At 45.5% G+C, this 22,458-nt stretch overlaps 1 protein-coding gene across 9 annotated transcripts in view; it reads left to right on the forward strand.

Annotated features, from left to right (window-relative positions):
• XPNPEP1 (X-prolyl aminopeptidase 1) overlaps positions 1-22,458 on the forward strand; it is a 48,495-nt gene that overhangs the window by 7,274 nt on the left and 18,763 nt on the right. For 6 of the 9 annotated variants that reach the window (XM_081074945.1, XM_081074948.1, XM_081074953.1 and 3 more), the window contains 6 exons: positions 4,205-4,329; positions 13,977-14,040; positions 15,225-15,329; positions 18,501-18,593; positions 18,905-19,048; positions 20,726-20,821. In XM_081074945.1, coding sequence (XP_080931071.1) covers positions 4,205-4,329; positions 13,977-14,040; positions 15,225-15,329; positions 18,501-18,593; positions 18,905-19,048; positions 20,726-20,821 — 627 coding nt within the window. The remainder of the gene's footprint in view (positions 1-4,204; positions 4,330-13,976; positions 14,041-15,224; positions 15,330-18,500; positions 18,594-18,904; positions 19,049-20,725; positions 20,822-22,458) is intronic. The other 3 variants (XM_081074947.1, XM_081074951.1, XM_081074952.1) reach the window with 2 other exon arrangements.

Genomic DNA, 22,458 nt, shown 5'->3' on the forward strand with positions numbered 1-22,458 from the left:
AAAAAGTCCTAGTCTTTCTGATCTCTAATATAATCCTTTATTGACTGCCTTCAATTTTCATCATACAATTGTGAAATGAGAAAAGTTTGTACTATATGATTGTGCTTTATAAATTGAATGTGCATTCAGAAAAATCTTTTTGGGAAAAATTTCTGGAGCCATACTTTCTCCCCAAAACTAGTAGTTAATTGTATTTTTGGGTTGCCAGAAACCTGAATTCTGAAAAGTGGTGTATTTCTGTCATTCTGTCCCATGTAAGCCAGTACGTTTCTGTGGACTATTCAGGAGAACCATGACTTCCTTTTAGAGGACTTACAAAGTTGATCACTTGCAGCACATAAGATACCGTGACTGCTCTCTCTCTGGAAGATCAGTGCTATAATTGCATACAATTTTAGGTCCTTTAAAAAAATAGAGATGTATGCAATAAATTTTGGGCCATATCAGGAAGGAGAGGAAGAAGGAATGGGAAAAAGAGGAAGTAAGGATAGGGAAAAAGTGATAGAATCATCAAATTTAGAGTTTGAAGAGAACTTCTCTTTTTATTATATCTGAAGAAATAGAGGTTCAAGGAGCTTCAGTTGTCTGAGGTTGCAGATAGATCCCCGCTGGAAACCAGAACCCACTTGTGTTCATGCTGTTTTCCTTAGAAAGCTTTAAGAGAGCCTCTGTTATATTCCCTAGATAATGTGGTGTAATAGAGCATGGACTTGGGGAATTAGAGATCCCCATCCTGATGATCCAGTTCCTTTACCTGTAAAATGGGAATAGTGAAATCTTCTTTGGAGGATTATTGTGAGAATTAACCACCAATGTATATATAAAGCCCTTGGTCCTCACTCAGCGGTGGGACAGAGAAACAAGCCACCACCGCTAATGCTATTGAAGCTGGAGGAGCAGCTAGGCATCTGTGCATGTGTTAAGATGCTGAAATTGGAATAAATCAGTCCCTTCTATTCTTATAACAAGGCGTGTAGGAACCCCAGCTGGTGCCTTAGATCTAGATTCAAATCATATTTCTTGAGTTTCCACTGTGTACTAGTGTATGGTGCTTTCACACATGTTTTCATGTTAAATTCTTCTAGCCACCCAGCGAGGTAAATAGGGTGTGCTTTTCATGTATTTCCAAGCAGTGAAAAGTCTTGTTTGTGATAAAGGCTGAAGGTTTAGGAACTTATTTCTAAAAGCAGACCCACATATGCAAGAGGCTTTTAAATGAGTCATTCATTTTAAAGCATGATTTAAAAATACCTGGCAGTGTATGGGCTAATGTTACATCATGGCCTAGGTTTGTTGCTCTTGGCTTTCCACTTCCCTGCACACCCTGATTCGCTCTTGGCTGCTCCTGACATTTCTGAAAAGTAATGGGACGTGGAATGAACAGATGCCATTATACGGCGTCTTCTAAGATCCTAGCTTTCTTTCACTGAAGGTTAATTACTGTTATATTGAGTCTGAAATGATCATAGACACAAAGTTGTGATATTCATCAGCCATCTTTGAGTGAGCATATGTGTGTGTTAGGTGCTGGGCTAGATACATGTCTTTGGAGATGAAGGTGACGTCTTCTTAAGGAGAGAGATGTCTTAAGGAGAAGCACTATATACACCTGTTGCACCATTTGTCATATTGCTTTTATAGTTAGGTACTTGTGTATCTAACTTGCAAGCACATAACATTTACTATGTGCTAGGCACTGTTTTTAAGTGCTTTATACGTAGTAACCCACTTAATCCTCATGAAAATGACCCTATGAGCGTTGCCAGCCATGCCTTTCATTTCCTCCACCTTGAGTGCCTTTTCACCTTCTGCCACCTTAATGGCTTGGTCTTATAATTGCACCAGGTTTTCCCCTCCTCAGCAGTAGCTGCTCACCCACTCAGTTACTTTCAAGGCCTCTTGACCTTGTGGCCACAGCTGTCTCAACCACCTTGCTCCTGTGTCCAGCTCCACAGCCAAGCACGTTGCCACAGCCACTGCATGTTGCTGTCTTCTCCAGCTCTGCTGTTGCTGTCCCTTACCATCCTAATTGTGGGCTGTGGTGTTGGCAGTTCTTTCACTGTATCTGATTTAGGTGACAAAGAGTTGGCTGTATCTGACCAAGGACAACATGCAAATGTGCAGGGCATGAAGGATGGGGAGGAAGGAGCAGGAGAAGTGTGAAGAGTGGTGATGGGGCAGGTGGCATTGTGGGCAGAAGTGTGACAATGCCACTGTCGTAGAGCAAAGCTGATGATATGGTGACACTGAGGGGGCCCGTGAGGAGGAGGAATGTAATGATGAGGCAGGAGATGGTGGTGAAGCTCAGAATGTGGTGGTGAGGAGGGAGCTATGGTCCCAGGAAGCAGAGGATGTCTTTGACTGGCTCCATTTTGGGCTGCCTTTGACAGCGTGCAGTTTGTAATTGAGGACTTTTGGGCCTGCCATTGGTCCTGTTGACTTTCTTGGTGAGGTTAATGACTGATGGTGTTTGATACATCCTGCAGTCAGCACTGTAAACACTGGGTCTGTGCTATCAAAGTCCTTAATCAGAATGGGCCCGAATAGAAGCCAGAGTCTATAAGGAAATTAATGGTCTTGAAAGAAGGTATGTTGGCTTCTATCATATATTTGCTTTTTACAATTCCAGACGCCTAACCTGTACTCCAGACTAATTAAATCACAAGTTTTCCTGGTAGTTCTAATGTGCAGTCAGGGTTGAAATACGGCTCCAAAGGAAGTCAACATTTTTGCTTGACTCTAAGATTGTTAAGTTGCTCAGACATATGGTTTGGAAAGACGTTAAGTCTATTCTGAAGCTCCTCAAAGCTGTCATAATAAAGTTTTCAGATGTGGCAAGCTTACGAGGTCACAGTAGGCTTCATTTTGAACTCAGTGGAGGTGTTGACATACCAGCTTAGGTCAGACCAGATACTTCACCCTCTTTCTCAGACAGGTCAGAAATGATAGGCTCAGTACATCGGATAGAAGGAAAAGATGCCCTTCTGAAAAGTATTCAGAAGCAGCTGGAATGCAAAGAACATGGATAGGTTTGGATTGTGAATAGGACCATCTCCAGTGACTCTCAGTACTTATGTCCTTTGGAGACTCTTGAGGCGGAGCTTCAAGGCCTGCGACTGATGCTGCCCTTCCTGCAGATTATATGAATGGAGCACTTTTTCAGTGAGTCCCGAGATCAGTATGGTACGTTACAGGGACATCTGTTGGAGGAAACCGTCACGACTGACCTTGTGTGGAAGCACAAGGTACTGGTGATCATGAAGGAGAAGCAGCAGATGAAAATGTTAAGGAAAAAGCACCGAAAAGGATCCACCCCGCGCAGGGTACAAGCCTCAGTGAGCCAGGCTGTCACTCCTTGAAGATAGCCTGTAGTTTACTGGCCTCACTGTAGCTCTCCATTACTTAGCATTGTGCCTTAGAACTTTTTTGGTTGAGTAAAACATTTTTCGTTTGTTTAAAAAATGGGTTGGCAAAATCCAAAACACTGACAATGCCAAATGCTGACGAGGATGTGGAGCAACAGGAGTTTTCATTGGTTAATGGTGGGAATGCAAGATGGTACAGCCAGGTTGGAAGACAGTTTGACAGTTTCTTACAAAACTAAATATACTTTTCCCATATGATGTACACGTAGTGTATGATACATGCGCCTTGGTATTTACCCAGAAGAGTTGAAAACTTACGTCTACACAAAAACCTGTAGGTGGGTGTGCGTGGCAGCTTTATTCATAATGGCCAAAATTTGGAAGTAACCAAGATATCCTTCAGTAGGTGAATGGATAAGTAATCTGTGGTACATCCAGACAATGGATTATCATTCAATTCTGAAAAGAAATGAGCTATCGAGCCATAAAAAGACATGGAAGAACCTTAAATGCATATTGTTAAGTGAAAAAAGCCAATCTGAAAAGGCCGTATACTACATGATTCCAACTGTACAACTTTCTGGAAAAGAGAAAACTATGGAGACAGTAAAAGGATTTGTTACCAGGGGCTGGGGGAGGGAGGGATGAACTGTCGGAGCAAAGAGCATCTGGCAGCTTTAGTTTTTGTCTGGTGGTGGGGTGGTCAGTTTGGAGCTGCATCTGGGAGTGGGTAAGAGCATGCTGGGTGCTTCTCTGGGGCTCCCGTTGAGTTGCCATTGAGTAGTCATTGAGTGGCATGGGGCAGGCTGGTTTTGGAACAAACTCTCCTGTTGTTGCAGACGGCAGAATGCCTCCAAAGGTAACTTCAGAGCTGCTTCGGCAGCTGAGACAAGCCATGAGGAACCTGGAGTATGTGACAGAACCGATCCAGGCCTACATCATCCCGTCGGGAGACGCCCACCAGGTACTGAGTGCAGCTGGCCCAGTGATGGAACTTACCAGCCTCTCCTCTCATTTCATTGTCTCCGCCAGACCTAAGGAATGTGTTTATTGGATTCTAGTTGTCGACCCACACCTAAGCATGTCCTCCATGGCTTGGCACAGGGACCTGTGTTCAGTGGGGTCCCACTAACTGCCTGTTGGTTTGATTCTGGTTTCCTTGTTTCCAGTGACTACAGCTAGCTTTCAGTACACTGTGGAAGAATTAGTGGACAAATGAAGTGGCCGTAGTCTGGGCCTTCCTGTTGCTGGCACACTTTACCCTATCTCCTCTGTCTCACCTTATCTCCAGTGGAATTGTCTGTCCTTCCTCCCTTCTCCCCATCCAGACTGTCCCATCCTCTGGCGTGGCCAGAAGAACAGCCAGAAAGTCGTCTTGATCGCCACACTAGCAGGTTTTAGGGATGGTTTCTGAATATCACCCTTCCTCCCCCACAACCACCACCTTTAATGGAAGCAACTCAGTAAGCACTCAATCAGTGCCCTTTATCTTTGAGAACACTAGTGATTTAAATATGGGAGAGTTGGGTTTGGAGAGCTGGAGACCTCGTGTGGTGCTGAAAGGCAGGAGGATGAAAGGATTCTAGGATCTAGTCTTTTAGGTCATTGAGTCAGCAAGTGTTTGCATGCTTTTATGTGGTCTCGGTACGGTCGGGTTACAAAGATGAATTTAAGGCTGAATTCCTGTGCTCACTGTGCTTAGATTTAATAGAGAGATGAGACAATGTACAAAGCGCTGTTCCACCATAGAGTCATGTATGCATGTATTTGGTCTGCTGATTCAGATGTTAATCTCTTCCACATCAATGTCACCGATACACCAGAAATAATGTTTTACCAGCTAGCTTTCTAACCCCTTAGCCCAGTCAAGTTGACACATAAAAGTAACCATCCCAGTCCACTAGGTCACACTTGCCTGAAATTGGGTCTTTCCTCTGAGAGGGGTTTCACAGGCTATCATGGAGCCCCAGCAAAAGACGCCTGACACTTCTGCTTTCTTCATGAACCTTAATCTCCAGGGAGGCCTCACTGTGTGGAAAGATTTGACTGTGAGTCCTACTTGAATTAAAAGTTGAAGGTTTCTGGAGAGGGATGTGTTAGAAGCTTTGTAGTGTTGGTATTTCAGTTTTACCTTTCTTGGAGTTAGGATACAATCTCTATGTTTACTAATCGGGGATGTTCTTGTAGTCAAGCCAAGTTTATCTTAATATTCTGGGTCCTGGGTGCTGTTCCCGAGCCAACTTTTTTTGCCATCATAAAGCTGGTTTGGGTACAATACCCTTACTGATTTTTAAAAATGCTCTTTGACAGTAAATGGGGGACTAATACACATCCAAATCAATTCCTTGTTCAACTTTGGGAATGGAAGTGCTGCTGGCCAAACCACAGGTAATATTCCAGGCTTTCCCTCAGTGCTTTGTCTCCTAATGATCGTGGAATGTTGGAGTTCGATAGCTCCTGCCTATATCAGGAAACTGAGGCTCTAAGCCTAGAAAAATGTGTTTTCCAGCTGTATCTTGAAAACACAAAAAGTTAACCGTGCTCTTTATTAGCTGTCAGTCTATCACAGCATTCACTGTTTTGTTTGTGCCTCAAAAACTTTCATTCTTGTGCTCTTGCTGTCCCTCCCCCCCTGCCATTTTTCTTTTAAATCTTTACCTGTCATTTCTCTTGCTGATCTTAGCCATGTGACCTGTGTGGTGGGAGAAGTTGTGTTGTGTTTGTTTGGTGCATGCTTCCTGACTGCTTGTTCAGTGCTAAGTATTGGGGCAAATGCAGAGGGCAGGCGGTGAGCATACAGGTAAGTGTATGGCTGTGGAGACTGGGTTCACATACCAGGTTTGCCACTTCAACAGCTTCTTGACTTCAGGCACGTTACTGCAGATTCCTAAGTGTCAGTGAAACTCTCTGGGTCTCAGTTTCCCCATCTGCAAAAAGGGGATAGTGACACATCCACCTCATCGGACTGTTGTCAGGATTAAATGACTTAATAGATGTAAATGCTTAAAGCATGTCTGTCACCTGGTAAGTCTTATTATATTAGCTGCTGCTGCTGTTGTTATTATTACTATTATTAAGATGGATGAGGGAAAAGGCCCCCTTAAAGAGATTAAAGGGTTGATAAGCCACGGACAAAAATGCTAAACGAAAATGTTAGGAAAGGACTTGATTAGCACTGTTGAGTAGAAATAGAGGTGTGACAATTAACTTTGCGAACTTGTTGCAATGATGCTGCTAACCCTTTTTGATATCAGCAGGATTATTTGTTACGAATTTGTAACAACTGGACAAACAGTTAACCAAGTTTATCATTTGGAAGTGCTGAAAAGGCTGCGTGAGACGTGAGAAAGTTAGATGACCTGAACTTTCTGCCAACAATTTGTGGCTCTTGCATCACGACAATGCACCAGCTCACACAGCACTGTCTGTGAGGGAGTTTTTAGCCAGTAAACAAATAACTGTATTGAACACCCTCCCTACTCACCTGATCTGGCCCCCAAAAGATAAAGGAAATATTGAAAGGAAGGCATTCTGATGACATTCAGGACATCAAGGGTAATATGACAACAGCTCTGATGGCCATTCCAGAAAAAGAGTTCCCCAATTGCTTGAAGGGTGGACTAGGTGCTGGCGTCGGTGCATAGCTTCCCAAGGGGAGTACTTGGAAGGTGACTGTGGTGATATTCAGCAATGAGGTATGGAACACTTTTTCTAGGATGAGTTTGCGAACTTAATAGTCAGACCACGTATGTAGCCATATTAAAAAAATTAAAAAGAAACAGTGAAATTAATTTTTAATTTAATTTAATTTAATGTAATTATTAGTTTCAGGTGTACAAAACAACATAATGATTAGACATTTACTCCCCTCACAAAGTGATAACTCCACCAAGTCTACTACCCCTGACCTCGTACAGAGCTATTACAATACCGTTGACTGTATTCCCTATGCTGTACTACATGCTGTGATTACACACACACACACACACACACACACACACACACACACACACACATTTTTAAATTATAGTTGACATTCATTATTATTTTATATTAGTTTCCGATGTATAGCACAGTGAAATTAATTTTAATAAATATTTTATTTACCCCATGATGTCAAAAATATCATTTCAACACATCAATATAAAAAATTATTAATGAGACAGTTTACATTCCTTTTTCTTATACTAAGTCTTTAAGTTCAGTGTGCATTTTACATTCACAGAACATCTCAATCTGAATGTAAAATGTTCATTGGAAATATATTATCTGTTTTTAGATTTCATAAAATTTACAGTTGAAAAAGTAGACTTACATACCCAGTTGTTCTAAACATACTTAAAAGTATTTTAATGGCGGAATCTTGAACATTAGTTTTTAAATTTATATTTACATTAATTAAAAGGAAATAAAATTAGACATTCGGTTTCTCATTCACATCACTGACATTTCCTATGCTCCGTGGCCACCTGTGTCTGGTGCCCACCGTAATGGACAGCACAGATTTAGATCAAGTGCGGACTGAATTCAGAGGTGAGAGGGAATCCATTGAACTGGCAGCATCAAGGAAAGCTTCATGGAGGAAGTGTATTTACATTGGAATGTGAACAGGTAGAATTTAGATGCTTGGAGATAGAGAAGTATGAGCAAATCCATGGAAATAGGAGACCATGAATAATGATAACCTTGAAGAAGAAAGAAAAATAGGGGCCTGGCCAAGGTCATTCCTGAGCCACCCATTTCATGGCCGCCAGAGTCAGGACTCGAGGTTCTGTTAGACAGTAGTAACCCACTGAGGGTCTTTGAACACCACCGTGACATGATCAGTCTGAGGGAGCAGTGTTTAGTATGGACTGGAGAAGGGAGGCACTGGGAACTGAGAAGCCTGTTAGGAGGCCATTGCAGGGTCTCCGATTGGGGTACAGGGGTGCTGGCTTGAGGAACGGAGAAGAGGGGAAAGGTTCAGAGGAGAAGCCATAGAATAGATTGAGTGTGGGCCTTGCAGGCAGATGGCAGAGGACATTGGGAAGTCTGGAACTCGAAAGTGTTTGTGGTGCCATCTATAGAAGGCAACGGGAGGCCCTGAGTTCCTTGCAGAGAGGTGGGGCATAGCTGGGGTGACTGTTAAGTGGACTCTGGGTCCTTGCCGGGACTTTGAGGACCAGGAGGAAGGATTGGCTTGGTGTGTGACGTGCCACAGTGGCGTCCTCAGTAATAGAGAGGCCGCTGTTCTCTGTGGCTCTGCTTCCTAATTGTTTCATTTCAGACTAGAGTCAGGATTGATGGAATTTCTCCTATGGGTGGGGAAGGGAGAGTGTTGGAGAATGATGGGGAATCTTGAATTCTGTCCTTTGTGTATTTTCCAAAACACAAATACAGACACCCACACACTGTTCTGTGTTAGAGAGAAGACACACCCCAAATGCATAATTACGCAAGGACTTGGCACTTCAGGGATCTGCAGCTCTAAGGATTTTTTTTTTTTTTTGGAACTCTGAACAAAGGTGGTGCTATTAATGAGTTTGGGCCCAGGGGCACTTTTGCAGTGAGGAATTGTCCATTCTCCCTGGTAATCGGGATGCTTTCATGTACCATGTAAGTCAGACATTGGGTTTGGTGGGCATCACTGGCCCCAAACCAGGAGAACCATCGGTTGGGGCCGGAGCTACGCTTTTTAGAAATCTGAATTCTTCCTCCTCATCTGTAACATCCCAGATTTCCCTTTTGGGATCGACTTAGTCAAAGGGTCGTGTTCTGTCAGGGGTGACTCTGCCAACTGAGTGTTTGGCTGTGTTCATGGTTCCTCCTTCTGGAAGACATGAATCAGATTTTCCTAAACTCTTTGGATCCTACTCCCATTCCTCCTGGAGTCGGCTTCCTGTTTTGTTTTGTATTTCTTGAACAGACTCTTGGGGTGGGGGTAGTGGTTTTTATCCCAGAGTGATTTTATCCACTCTGTTAATTAGAGTAATGCTAGCTGTGGTAACATTGCGAAGTTTCAGTGGCCCGGTACTGTGGAGCCGTGTTTCTTGTTCATATAGCAGTCCAGAATGGGTGTTCCTGGTTGTGGGTGACTTTCTTCTATTAGGAAGAAAAGTGATTCAGGGATCCAGGCTCTTTCCATCCTATGACACCACCATTCCAGCTGGCAGAAGGAGAAGAGGTGTGGAGAGGGCACACCCTGACCAAGACATCACTTCCCACCCACATTTCATTGGTAATAGCTAGTCATGTGACCCCGCACTTAGATGCGAGGGAGCTTGAGAAATTAAGCCCAGGATGGGATGCCATTGTCCAGCGACTGCACACTAAGGAAAGGACATGAATCTTTGGACAGCTGTTCGTTTTCCCCACATACCTTGACTTGGTTTCATTTAAGAGAGAAGAAAATACCAAAGACTGGAGGTTCCTTTAGTATTTGGGCATAGGCAGCCCTTGTGCCATTCATAATCTAGCCTCTGGGATTTCCTGGGGACGCATAGACATTTACTCATTTGGTTTCATTTTTCTTGAGAACCTAGTATGTCTGAGGCACTGTGCCGTGCTCATGGCCTACGAGGGGGAGGTATCAGCCAGGGGAAAGATGTCAGTCCGCACCGGGCCCTAATAACTTCAGTTATGCTTATCTCACCACTCAGCTATCAGCCTTGCTTCCCTGGTTCCATCTGCATGTGGCCATGTTGACTGCTCTTCTGAAAAACGCAGTTCCGGTCATGTCACCACTCCCCTTGAACTTTGGTCTCTCTCTAGAACTTGCAAGATAAAGTTCATTCCTCTTAGTATGATGTTTGAGGACCTTGACCACTGTCTTCAGCCTACCCTTCCAGGAATCTGCTGCGTTCCTTTGAACTTTCAGCCCCAGCAGTCAGGCTACTTGGCTCTCCCCCCTTTACCCACCACAGACCTTCCTTCTGGGCCTTCTCTTGTCTTTCCCTCTCCCTGGATGGCTTTCTGCTTCTCTTCACCTATCCACGGTGGCCCAGGTCACACGCAGATCTGAGCATCCTTGAAACTGTAGCAAAAGCCATGTTGCATATTCAGTATACTTTATGTGGCTGTTTATTAGCGCTAATATCTCATGGATATCTGTCTAACTGCTGGCTGGGTTGTCTACTCCGAGAAGATACTTTTTTGTTTCCTATGGGGCACAGCACATTGCCTGTGCATAGTTGTAAGCACCTCTGTTTGTCAGAAGCTTAGCATATGCTAATTGCTTTATGTCTCACCTCAACACTCCAAGGTAGGCATTTTTCTCATCCCTGTTTTACAGATGAAGAAATGAAGCCCAAGTTTTCCCCGGCTACTAAGTGAGGGAGCCAGGCTTGCACACAGACGTGAGTTCTGGGTGTAGGCAACGAAGGGAGAGGTAAATGCGGGGCAGGCCATGTGTTTCTTGTTACCTCAGCGTGTAGAATCCAGGTGTGCAGACCCGATGCGCACAATCTCTGAACAGAATAAGAGGTGTTTTGGCATTGTGACAAAGAATGGGCTTTTGAGAGTCAGACCTGAGCTCAGATCTCAGCTCTGCCACTCAGAGCAGTGGTTCCTTGAAGAAATAAGTAATTTACTTCTCTGAACTTTGGTTTTCATCTGTTAAATGGGGAGGATGAGACCTTCCAAAGCTGCTGCTGGGATTAGAATTAGAGGAAATGAATATAGTTATTGGCAACTCGTAGGTATTTAGTGAATCTTAGCCAATATTATTTGTTATCACTCAAGGCAGGGCATGAATAAATGCTAGTGTGGGTGGCCCTGTAAAAATCCAGAGATGTGGGATATTTCTGAAAGCTGCATGGGTCAGAAAACTTTGTGGAAGATGGTGCATTTGGGCTGGATTTTGAGAGATGGCTAAGGCTTTTGTTTTTCCAATAGTTTACAGATGTGCTTCATTTGGCTGTGTATTGTTTACATTGTTTGAATTAGATGCTAACATTTAAAACTTGGTTGATGTCTCCTGAACTCATATATGTTTTTCTTCTCCTGAAGTACTGAAGGCTGGCGGTATGTGGCCTGCATTCCAGCACCACAGGAATCAGAGCTGAGTAGGAGCTGCTCTCTAGATAAGACACCCCCTCCTCCTGCTGTGCTCCTTGGGTTTACCTGCCCGAATTCTAAGGCATTTGAGTTTGAAACCTCAGCTATAACCCCTTCTGGTGTTTTTCCTGTTGGATACAGTATTAGTTTCCTAGTGCTGCTGTAACAAATGACCACAAACTTAGTGGTTTAAAACAACACAAATTTACATCTTATGGTTCCGGAGATCTGGAGTCTACAGTGGGTCAGCCTTTTGAAAAGCTCACTCGGAGTGTGGATTGTCAGGGCAGTGGTCCACGTAGAGATGATGGAGGCTTGGACTGAGTATTGATATGAGAGTTGGAGAGAAATAGATGGTTTTGGAGAAAAAGCCAACGGCTGTGTTTCTGAGCCTTTTTCCTTGCCGGCTACGACCTTGGCTTTTTTAGACCTTTTGCTGTTCTCTAGGGAGAATATTCCTGGGCTTTGCCAGCTTCATGGCTGGGGGAAGAGTAAGAGGCCCAGGCCCAGTGCTTGTCTGGCCTCTGCTGAGCCTGTTGGTGTGGAGGTGACAGCTTTGGTAAGCGATGCCTTTCTGGCATGTTGGCCGTTTAGGTCATGTCTAGACGTTCCTACCCCAGGCCTCATCCTGATCCCAAACATGCCCACCTGCTGCCAGTCTCACCTCCCTTTGGAGACACTTTCCTCCTGCCTTTGCTGATGAGCAACTCTAGGTAAACGCCTGTGGCTGCCCTGTCCCTCCTCTCAGGCTTGCCCAGATAGAGGTGGGGCATTCCTCGAGGACTGTGTCCCCGAGGGGACGAGTGCAGCCGGGCTAAGAGCAGCAGCACCTTCTCTGCCCACCCTTTGCCTGTCCCCTTGCTCCTATGTCACAGGAGGAAGAACCCCAAGCCAGGGGAGCCTCCTGCTCTGTGGAGAGTGCCCTCTCTGTGTCTTCCCCATCGTGCACTGTGACTTTTAGCACAAGAGTTATTTTTGTTAACTTAGTTCTCCCAGCCTCTTCGATGCTTTTTCACCACAATCCAGGAAGAAGAAATCAATAATCTCTCGTCCACTGCATATATGCAGCACTCAGGTTCCTGGTGAATTGTTTTAAACATTAACTCAAGTTCCTCACAACAGTCCTAGGAGAAGGGTGGGACCCCTCCCTCCCACCCCTCCCTCCACCCATTGTTGCCTTTTTTTAGTCTTGCACTAGTGGTTACTGGGTTAATAAACAAACGAGTATTCTACAGTTCATAATGTTGGCAGCCATTTCTTTCTATGTCCTTAGTGCTATCTATTAAATATTCCTTCACGTTTTGGGGATAAAACATGTGCCTGCTGTTGGCATTTAGCAGTCTGAAATGACCGTTTTAGAAATTGGGAACTGAGGCCAAGAGAGGTGACAAGACTTGTTGCAGAGCACGTTGCTGGTTCCCTGGAGCTCAGGGATGGCTCAGAGCTCTTTCTTCTGCCATTGTGATTCTCTCTGCTGGCCCTTCTAGCATCTCCATGGGGAGTGGTCTTGCAGCTGCTTTCAGGATGTGATTGTGGCTGCTGTGGTGAAAGGAGCAGCTCTCACCCACGCAGCAGAAGTGGGACACGTATGCCTTTAGCAGACCAGATCCTGGGCCTGCTGTTGACCTGGTAGTGGGCAAGTTACTTACGGAGTCTGTCGTTGAGCCTCCGTTTTCTTATTTGCTACTGGTCTTATCCTGGAGAGTTGTTACGAGGATGAGATAATGTGTCATATGGGGGCAGCATGGCATATATATCGGGCTTCCTGGAGCTGATGACCCAGGTTCAATTCCCGCCTCTGCTATTTACTAGCTGTGTGACTTTGGACAAGTTACTTAACTCTCTGTGCCTCACTGGCTATTACCAGAAATTATATATTGTGGCCTCATACCCTCTGCCCAGGAATGAGAGCCACTTACGTTCTTCAGTCCCTGACTCCCTTCCATTAAGAGGCAAGGATATTCTCATCTGGGAAGGACTGGATTTGGATGTGACATCTCATTTTGCTAGTCTCCTGGGTTGGAGGAAGCATTTCCTCTCTTTCCCTAACAGGAAGGGACAGGGTCTGTGGGGGAGCGATTGGTGACACTACTTTGGAGGGGGACACAAACAGGAAGTTTGGAAACAAGCTAAAACTTTACGAGATTTAAGTTAGTGAATTATTGGCCCTTGAAACAGATATTCATCCTTACTTTTCAGAAAAATAACAGATGCCTAAATGTCAGTGATAAGGGAGGGGGAAGTCCACTGGTTTGCTTTTTGAGTAGGATCTCAGTGAGGACAAAAGCAGTTTTGATCTGTGTTTCTCTTGACTTGCTTTGTTCTCCAGATGAGGAAATAGAGGCTAAAGGGAACAGCTCTTCCAGCCTTTAATTAATTATGGTCTTCTGCAGTGTGCGCTTCATTTTTTCTTTTTTAATGTTCAGCTTGCCTTTTCAGCTAGATTGTCCTTCCCTTGAAGGCAGGTGCCAAGGATTCGCCAGCCTTTGTCGTCCCTGCTGGGCCTAGCACAGAGCGGAGCAGAGGTTCCCAGCCATGGCTGGCGGAGTCCAATTCGTTGTCCCTTTTGTTTTCCAGAGTGAGTACATTGCTCCGTGTGACTGCCGGCGGGCCTTCGTCTCTGGATTCGATGGCTCTGCGGGTGAGTCGCTAAATTCGCTCTGTTCTCTCTGTACTTTTGTTCACCTCCCAAAAATAACTGGAATGAGTGTTAGCCTATGATATAGGACCAAAAAGAAAATGCAAACCAGACGTTCCGCATTGAGCCCCTGCAGGGAGGTGTGAGTTCCCAGCATCCTTCAGCTCCCTAAGGTCACCTTTTAGTAATTCTTTTCTCTGTGCCTTTGCTTTCAAAGCTTTAATTTAAGAAATGTTTTGAGCTTTCTATGGAATATAACATTAATACAGAAAATCATATCAATTAAACAGAATATACTTGTGCAACTAGCACTCCAGGTAAGTAATGGGACACTAATAACTCCCAGCGCTCCCACCTTAGCTTACTGGTCCTGCTTAATTCTCCAAGTGCCTGGCTTTCAGTTTCTGTGTTTTCACTTTCTGCTTAAATGACAGGTTAAATGTGGAGCTACGAGTACATTGGTGCCCTGTCCTAACTTTTCCAAAGAAGCTGTTGTGCCCTTGAGTTTTGGGTGGGTTATTCCGTTCAGACTCACATCCCTTCAGCTAACTAGAGTTGGTGAGAGCTCCTCTCTCCATGGAGTTAGCCCACTGCTTCCTTTGATGTAAGTGCTTGTGTTGGTTGGCAGGTAGGATTGGTTTTGGCAGAGACCTCTGCCGAAAGCCCTGAGTTCTGCCAGGCCTGTGGGAACCGAGGGCAGGTAGAGGTGGGAAGCATAAACTCCCGTGAGTCATCTTGAGCACTCCCAGGGTCCAGTTGATCTCTCTCTGGAAAGGTGGCCCCCTCCATTGAGGTGTCCGGTGGCGATCACTGCGCAGGCGCCGTTTCTACCTGCCTTGTGGAATATGAGGCCACTTTGGCCCTAGGTCCACAGTCCTCTGTGCTACTGTCCTGGACGTGTGCAGCACAGCTGGGTCCTTCCTGTGCAGACACCAGTATGCAGATGGCCAGGGATGCCTCAGAACCGTTTCCTCAGAGCCTGGCCCACAGCTGCTTCTCAGAGGCGTTGTCTTCTCTTGCCTGCGCGTACGTGCTCCTGGACTCAGAGGCCCCACCAGAGTGGTGGTGGGTGGCTGGCCCTCTCAGGAGCTGGTGCTTCTCACTGTGCTTGCCCATCTGCTGTCATTTTGTGCAGCTTCTGGGTCATTGTCAGAAACCTTTCTCATGTCTTTGCTCCCTCGCTCCAGGCACAGCCATTGTCACAGAAGAGCATGCAGCCTTGTGGACCGATGGGCGTTACTTTCTTCAGGCTGCCAAGCAGATGGACAGCAACTGGACGCTCATGAAGATGGGTGTGTAGAGGCATGGTCACTCCCAGCCTTGGTTGGTCAGTTCTGGGAAGGGACCGTAGGGCTCCTCAGGGCTTCTGATGTTAACCCTATTTAGAATCTAAAGTGTCTCCATCTGCTCAGGCTGCCATAACAAAATATCATAGACTGAGTAGCTTAAATAACAGAAAATTATTTTCTGACTTCTGGAGGCTGGAAGTCTGAGGTCAGAGCCGGCGTGATCAGGTTCTGTGGAGAGCTCTCTTCCGGGCCTGCAGATGGCCATCTTGTCACTGTGTCTTTATGTGGCTAGACTTCTAGCTCCTTTTCTTATAAGGCTGCCAGTCCTATCAGATTACAACTCCACCCTATGACTTCATTAAACCTTAATGACCTCCTAAAACCCCCGTCACCAAATACAGTCACACTGAGGGTTAGGGCTCCTGCATATGAATTTGGAGGGGATACAGTCCAGTTCATGGCACAAGGAAAACTAAGAGAATAGCATCGTTATAGATATACTGTTCAGTTTTAGAAGGTCCTGGTTCCTGATGCTCATTTTAGGGGAAACTGAGGGCCAGAAAGGACAGTGGTTTGCTGCATGTCACACCCCTTGCCATGCATTTGACTCGTGCATGACTGGGGGCCTTTCCACTGCTCTTCACCACCCCATGTCAGAGCAAGAGAAAGTTAAGGGGCCATTGCAGCGGAGGCTAGGAAGCCTTCTCTCTGAGGATCCTGACTTGTCTTCTGGCAGCTCAGCTTTGGAGAAGAGCACAGGGCAGGAGTATGGGTCTGGAACTTTCTTGGGCAAGAAAGTCACTCTACTTTTAGTGCTTCAGTTTCCTCATCTGTAAATTGGGATAATAGTAGTAAGTACCACATAAAATGGTGAGCATTAAAGAAATACAGACAGCGTAGAGCTCAGTGTTTATCGAATAATGAGTGTGTGTGTGTGTGTGTGTGTGTGTGTACACTCTGGTTTTTCATTTAATTTTGTGCTGTGTGTATTTTTCTTTGACTATTTTCTATGAAAATAGTCTTTAGGAACATGGTTTTAGTAGTTGTACAAAGGTCTGTTTCTCCCGAATTTTGAACTTGGAGAGTAGAAGATAAGGAGGGAAAAGGGGCTATCAGGGCCAAGTGAGGAAGAGAAGATGAGGCAAAAGAAGATGAAGCAAATAACTGATATTTCTTGTTTGTTTTAGGAAGAAATGAGGAAAGCAGGTTGTCACCAGACTCACAGTTCAGGGAACAGAGGCTGTTGACACTGAGTTGAGTTGAGTTGACACCAAGACCCAAGCAGCTAGCCTACTGAGGTGTGTGTGTGTGTGTGTGTGTGTGTGTGTGTGTGTGTGTGTGTATACATGCGCGTGTGCACACGTGCATGTCATACCCTCTATCTGTATATACATGTGTTGTTTGTCTTAGGGAGGCCTCAGGATTGTTTTTGTCCTGGCAATGGATTTATTGCCAAAGCCCCCCCACCCCCCCCCCCGCCTCTGTCTCACACAAACACACTCTCTCACTCTCACTGTCACACACACACACACACACACACACACACACACACACACACAGGCATTTGGGGCTGTGGGGTTCTAGGCCTATACTTCTATACTTTTCAATTGTATATCTCTGTGAATGGCTCCTGTACGCTTAATATATATATTTTTATTTGTTTATATGTTATATATATGTGCTAGTGTCTGTCTATTTCAGATAGGAGCAAAGATTAATTTCTTTATTATTTTTAGAAAAAATAAATACAAATAGAAATTCTAGTATTTTCTGTTTGCACCCCAGTGGATCACTCAGTGTACCCCTGAGGTGTGGACATCTCTCTTTGGGGCCCACATCTCCAGCTGTTAGTTAGGTCTGTTAGCACGTGGGGGTCAGAATCAGAGGAGCGATACTGTCTGCCTGTTCCTTATAGTAGGTGTGTGGCAGCCCCAAGGGATGAGTCCATCTCCCTTCCAAGCCCCTCGAGTTTCTTCCCTGAGACTCCTCTCCCCTACGTCTACCTCTCCTCAGGCGTCTCTCCTGTGTTGGGAGATTCTGGTGGGTTTGGTTGGTGGGTGACTCATCCCTGGGGCTTTGCCAAATATCTGTCTGCTAAGAGATGACATGACTTCATCCTGTGAAAGTTATACTGGGGGCATTAAAAAAACTTCGTTAATAAGTGGCTTGCTTAGTGGTTTGAAAAAAAATAGGAAAGAATCAAATAGCAAAATAACAACTCAGTGCCAGCTTCTTGGCAGTGTTTTAGAACTGAGGTTCGTGAGCTCATTTCCTTATAAACCTTTGAACTTCCCTACTGTGGTAATGTGGTTGTCAGTACTTAGTGGAGAAAATAGTTAAGGTGAGTACTGGTTTAGAGTATGTGAACTTTCACTCTATGCATCTATTTTGCCAAGATGTTACTTGTTTAGCAAAAATCAAATTTTTGCTAAAGAAGTACTCGTATACCTCGCAGACATAGAAGATACTAGCTTGGATTAAAGAAAAACTGGAATATCAAAAATATCTTTCTGGTGTCCTATGACTAGCCTCTTAGAAACAGGAAGGGCTGTTTGCTCTTGGGAGTTGGGAAACCTAGGGCTCCATGTTAAAGGCGGTGGTGGCAGTTCTTGTGTATCTCTCTTGTAATCTCTGGAAGGGGTTGTTTTGTGCTACTGAGACTTGGGCTCAGCCCTTCAGTCAGGCCTGGTTGTGGGGCGAGGCTCTTTTCTTTGCAGTGCTGCCCTCCAGGCACTGTGGCATGCATTCCCCTTTCCTGGTGTGGGATATAAGGGAAGCTCCCAGCTCCCAGCCTTCACCATATCACCAAGTTCTCATCAGGTGACAGGGAGTGGGAAAGTGACCGAAGGCTGATGAGATGGTGTTCGCAACGACTCTACGTACCTGTGTTGCAGGGATTCTCAGGGTGCCATTTTTACCAGGGGTCTAATGAAATCCTCCTTTTTCTCTTCTCACCCTTATCTTAGGGTTGGGTTTCCTTATATACCATCTTATATTTCTCAGAGGCTTCCAGGATTGAGGGAGTGTCAGATTTTCCAAATCCTGGCAGTCCACCTTAAAGAAGGCGATAATGATGACCCTGCTATCGTGATATTGGTGAACTGCCTCCTTCCTGGTAGGACAGTGAGCTTGGGCCCGCTGGCGATTGCTTCTTATCAGTTCTTCTCTCCATAGGTCTGAAGGACACACCAACTCAGGAAGACTGGCTGGTGAGTGTCCTACCTGAAGGATCCAAGGTTGGTGTGGACCCACTGATCATTCCTACAGGTGAGCGAGCTTGGGCTCCTCCAGCTTGGGTGAGGAAGTGGGTTCCAGGTGCCTGTTTGTTTGTTGTGGGTTGTGGAACTCTTAGGGGCGCAGGATGATTTGATGCCACAGTGAAGGTCAAGGTGAGGAGATGAATTCTGGCACAGGGCAGGGGAAGCCACTGGAGGTGGAGAGTCCTCTCACAGTTTCTCATCCCACGTAGCCAGTGCAGGGCCACGGAAGGATTGCCTTTCAGAAGGCGCCAAGCTCAAAAGTCCTGCTGCCAGTTATGGGCATTCCGTCACGGCTGGGCCATGGGTGTTTCTCCTCAGATTACTGGAAGAAGATGGCCAAGGTTCTGAGAAGTGCTGGCCACCACCTCGTTCCTGTCAAGGAGAACCTTGTGGACAAGATCTGGACAGACCGCCCCGAGCGCCCGTGCAAGCCCCTCCTCACCCTGGGCCTGGATTACACAGGTCAGAGCGGAGGCTGTGCCAAGTGGGCCTTTCAGCCATCGTCCCCTCCACCTGCTGCCAGGGTCTCCCCCCACGTCCCCTGAGTCATTCAAGCTTGAGCTGATGTGGGGAGATTGGGGCATTTGATGAAAATAGTAGCTTTAATTGATTTTCACTGTTGCCACCTACTTGCCACTTATTTTGGCAGAACTTACTCTTGCAGAGCTCTCCTGGACAGACCTTGGGTGCTGCTAGGATGGCTTTTTTACCCCTCAGTTGCTCAACTACCCCTGTCACGTGTCTAACATTGGAAACAGAGCCTCGAGGTTTCTGGGTGCCATTTCCTTTTCTTCTGCACCATTTGTAGGCTTACCTTCCTAGGCATCCAGCCCTTTTGTATCTTCTGCTTTAGAGGTTTTGGGGTGTGAGTGGGTTTGTTTGGCCTGTGTGATAGTGGTGGGTGAGGAACGAGTTCTGTGAACAGTTTGTGGGAGATGAAAGTGTGGATTTATAGGACAGTGAAGGGTGCAGAGGGAAAGGCTGGGAGGTGGGGCTGCAGGGGAGGGAGGCCTGCTGTAGAAACAGGAGAGGAGAGGTGGATGGGGGATGTCTGGAATGTAGGCACATTGCCCAGAGGGGTCCTGGGAAGAAAGCATTACAGTCCAGACTCTCCGCCAAGTTTTAAATAGCATTCCTGAGCTGAGCTTCAAAGCAGCGTTTGGTTGTGGGGGCAGCCCCCAGCTTGCTTTCCTTGTGACACCCTCACCAGAGGGTATCGCAGACTGGGGGGATGGGTCCAGTAAGTGGCCCAGGGTCAGCTAAACATTTTCCATCAGCGTGTTTTGAATTTTTTTCAAACTGAAGCAGAGGCTCTGACCTATTGCCCGTAGAAGAGGGGAGAACAAATGTTGCTGGTAAGATTTATGCTCAGCAAAGATTTGAGTGCCCACGAGGTGTAGGACACTGCTAGGTGCTGGGTGAATAGGGCAGAGGCCTACCTGCCCTGTTCCCTGGTGGCTGCGACATGAGTTCTGTACTGCCCCATGCACATGGAGGTGTGGTGATGGGATGAGCTCCTCTAGAGCCACAGTTTCATCGTGGGGAGCAGCAGGAGGCCCTGGCTATGTCTGAGAGGGCAAGTGATTTGGAATTGGTAGTCACAGTGAGTGAAACCACAGGGAATTCCTGGGTCTTAGCAGGAAAGGCGAGGAAAGTGCTGGGTGATAGTCCCCTGTCCGCTAAGACTGGAGGCGTTCTCTCTGGAGGGTAGAGTGTTCGCAAAGCTCCCAGTGCTTCCTCTGTTGCATTAGTGTTTATATGGCAGTGTGACCATTGCTGCTTTAATTGCCTGTCTTCTCTTCTGGATTATAAGCTCCGTGAGGGCAGGGACTGGGTGTTGCTCAGAGATGTCACTGCAGTGACCAGCACAGCGCCTGAGATGCCGTGCTAGGGAAATCTCGATTCTTCAGAGATGTTTGTGGGATGAACAAATGAATCAGTTTTGCTGGTGAGGTGGTCAGGGCTTTCTGCAGTCAACTGGCTTGGACAGAGTCAACACCTCTCGTGTAGAGCTTGGTTCCAGGCCACCTGTGCTCAAGCAATACATTCCCTAGGATGTGGGGCCAATTAAGAAAGTTTGGGATGCAGTTAGGTCCCTGGGACCAGGGCTGGAGTTGCACGTACGTTTGGTTTTTACAGGCATCTCCTGGAAGGACAAGGTTGCAGACCTTCGTTTGAAAATGGCTGAGAGGAACATTGTGTGGTTTGTGGTCACTGCCCTGGATGAGATTGCGTGTGAGTATGCTGGTTTCACCGTTCGGACACATTGCCCAATCTCTCCTTTGGTTCTCTGGGAATCTATGTGGTCATGCCATTCAGCTTTCTGAGTGGCCAGGGAATATGCAAACACTGTGGCACCAAATGCTTATAGGATATGCCAAGGAGGATGGAGAAAGAATTACAGGGAGTGTGGGAGAGAAATGTAGCCTGGCCCTGAGGAGTAGTATAGCCAGGGCCTGATGCTAAATTTGCGGTGATGTCCACCTCTGGCCAGTCTCTTCAGGACTGTGAAACCTCTGTGAAAAGACATTTCCTCCAAATGTTTTGTGTCTGTAAACATTTGTGTCTCTCTATAGGTGGAGAAGTGGGATCATAGGAGATATTTTCTTTTTTCTTCATATACTTTTTCCTGTAGTTCTCCAAATTCTTCGCAGTGAGAATGTTCTGGAAATATTTCTACCTCAGAAAACTTAGGAACTGCAAGTTCTTCACCAAGCCTTTTGATACAGTAGCAGTTTCTCAATTTTTAGATCTTAAACCACCCTCTTACAGTTATTTAGTACCTTCTGTTATCTTCTAGAATCTGAAGGAGTCTGGTTCAACCTTCCTGTCCTGTCTGCTATTTTCTGACTTGATTTGACCTAGGATAACTTAGAAGAGGCACTGCCTTATCTTTTTATTTTCTCACTGGAGAAAGAGACACTACCACTACATGGTGTCCTGTTTCTCCAATCCCCAGCCCCCAGACTTTGTCAAGTGTATCAGTGATTTACACCCCAAATTAACTTAATAACCTCAACATCAGAGAAAATAGCATATAAAGCAAATTTCTCCTCTTTATTACTAAACCCCCCACCCCCACATTCCCATTGTAGAAAACCTGGCAAATGCAGAGGAAATAGAAAGAAGAAAAAACTCACTTAGAATCCTGTTACCCAGAGATAATCACTGTTAATATTGTGTGCATATATACTTTTGTGGCTTGATTTTTTTCAATGTATCAGTAGACTCTAAGCATAGAAGCATGATTTTTTAATGATTATTAGATAATCCCGTCATATGGTTATATCATTATTTAACTATTCCCCTAAGGATGACCTTTGGTTATTTCCAACTTTCCCATGATCTTATTAATATTGCAATGCTGCCATCAAAATCTTGGTGCATCAAAATTGCTGTCTTAGTTTTTGATAATTTTCTTCCTATTTTGGATTGGCTTTTAGGGGTGGTATTCTGGGTTACAGGATATGTGCATGGTTGGGCTTTGACCTATCTTGCTATTTTCTTGCCAGAAAGGTTGTACAGTGTTGTATGAATACGCCCATCATTCCACACCCTTGTCAGGCCCTTACTATCTTGTTTCAAGTGCTTGTTTAGTCTGATAGGTTAAAAATGTTGCCTCATTGTTTTACTTTGAGAAGCCATCATTTAAAAATAGAGGCAGTAGGGGAGCATTTGAGATTTTGCTACCCAACACATGTCATCAATTTGACTGAAATAAACTCTTATATAAAAAAAATAGAGGCCAGGGTCTTTTGGAATTCTGATCCTCAGGAGAGAAAGCACTAAGCAACAGGAACCAGGTCTGTGCTCTCTGCTGGTCCCTCTAGTTTCTCAAACATGCAGTCACCTCACCAAACCCTGACCCTGGC

Source organism: Rhinolophus hipposideros, assembly GCF_964194185.1.
Source record: "Rhinolophus hipposideros genome assembly, chromosome: 15".
NCBI classification, from domain to species: Eukaryota; Metazoa; Chordata; class Mammalia; order Chiroptera; family Rhinolophidae; genus Rhinolophus; species Rhinolophus hipposideros.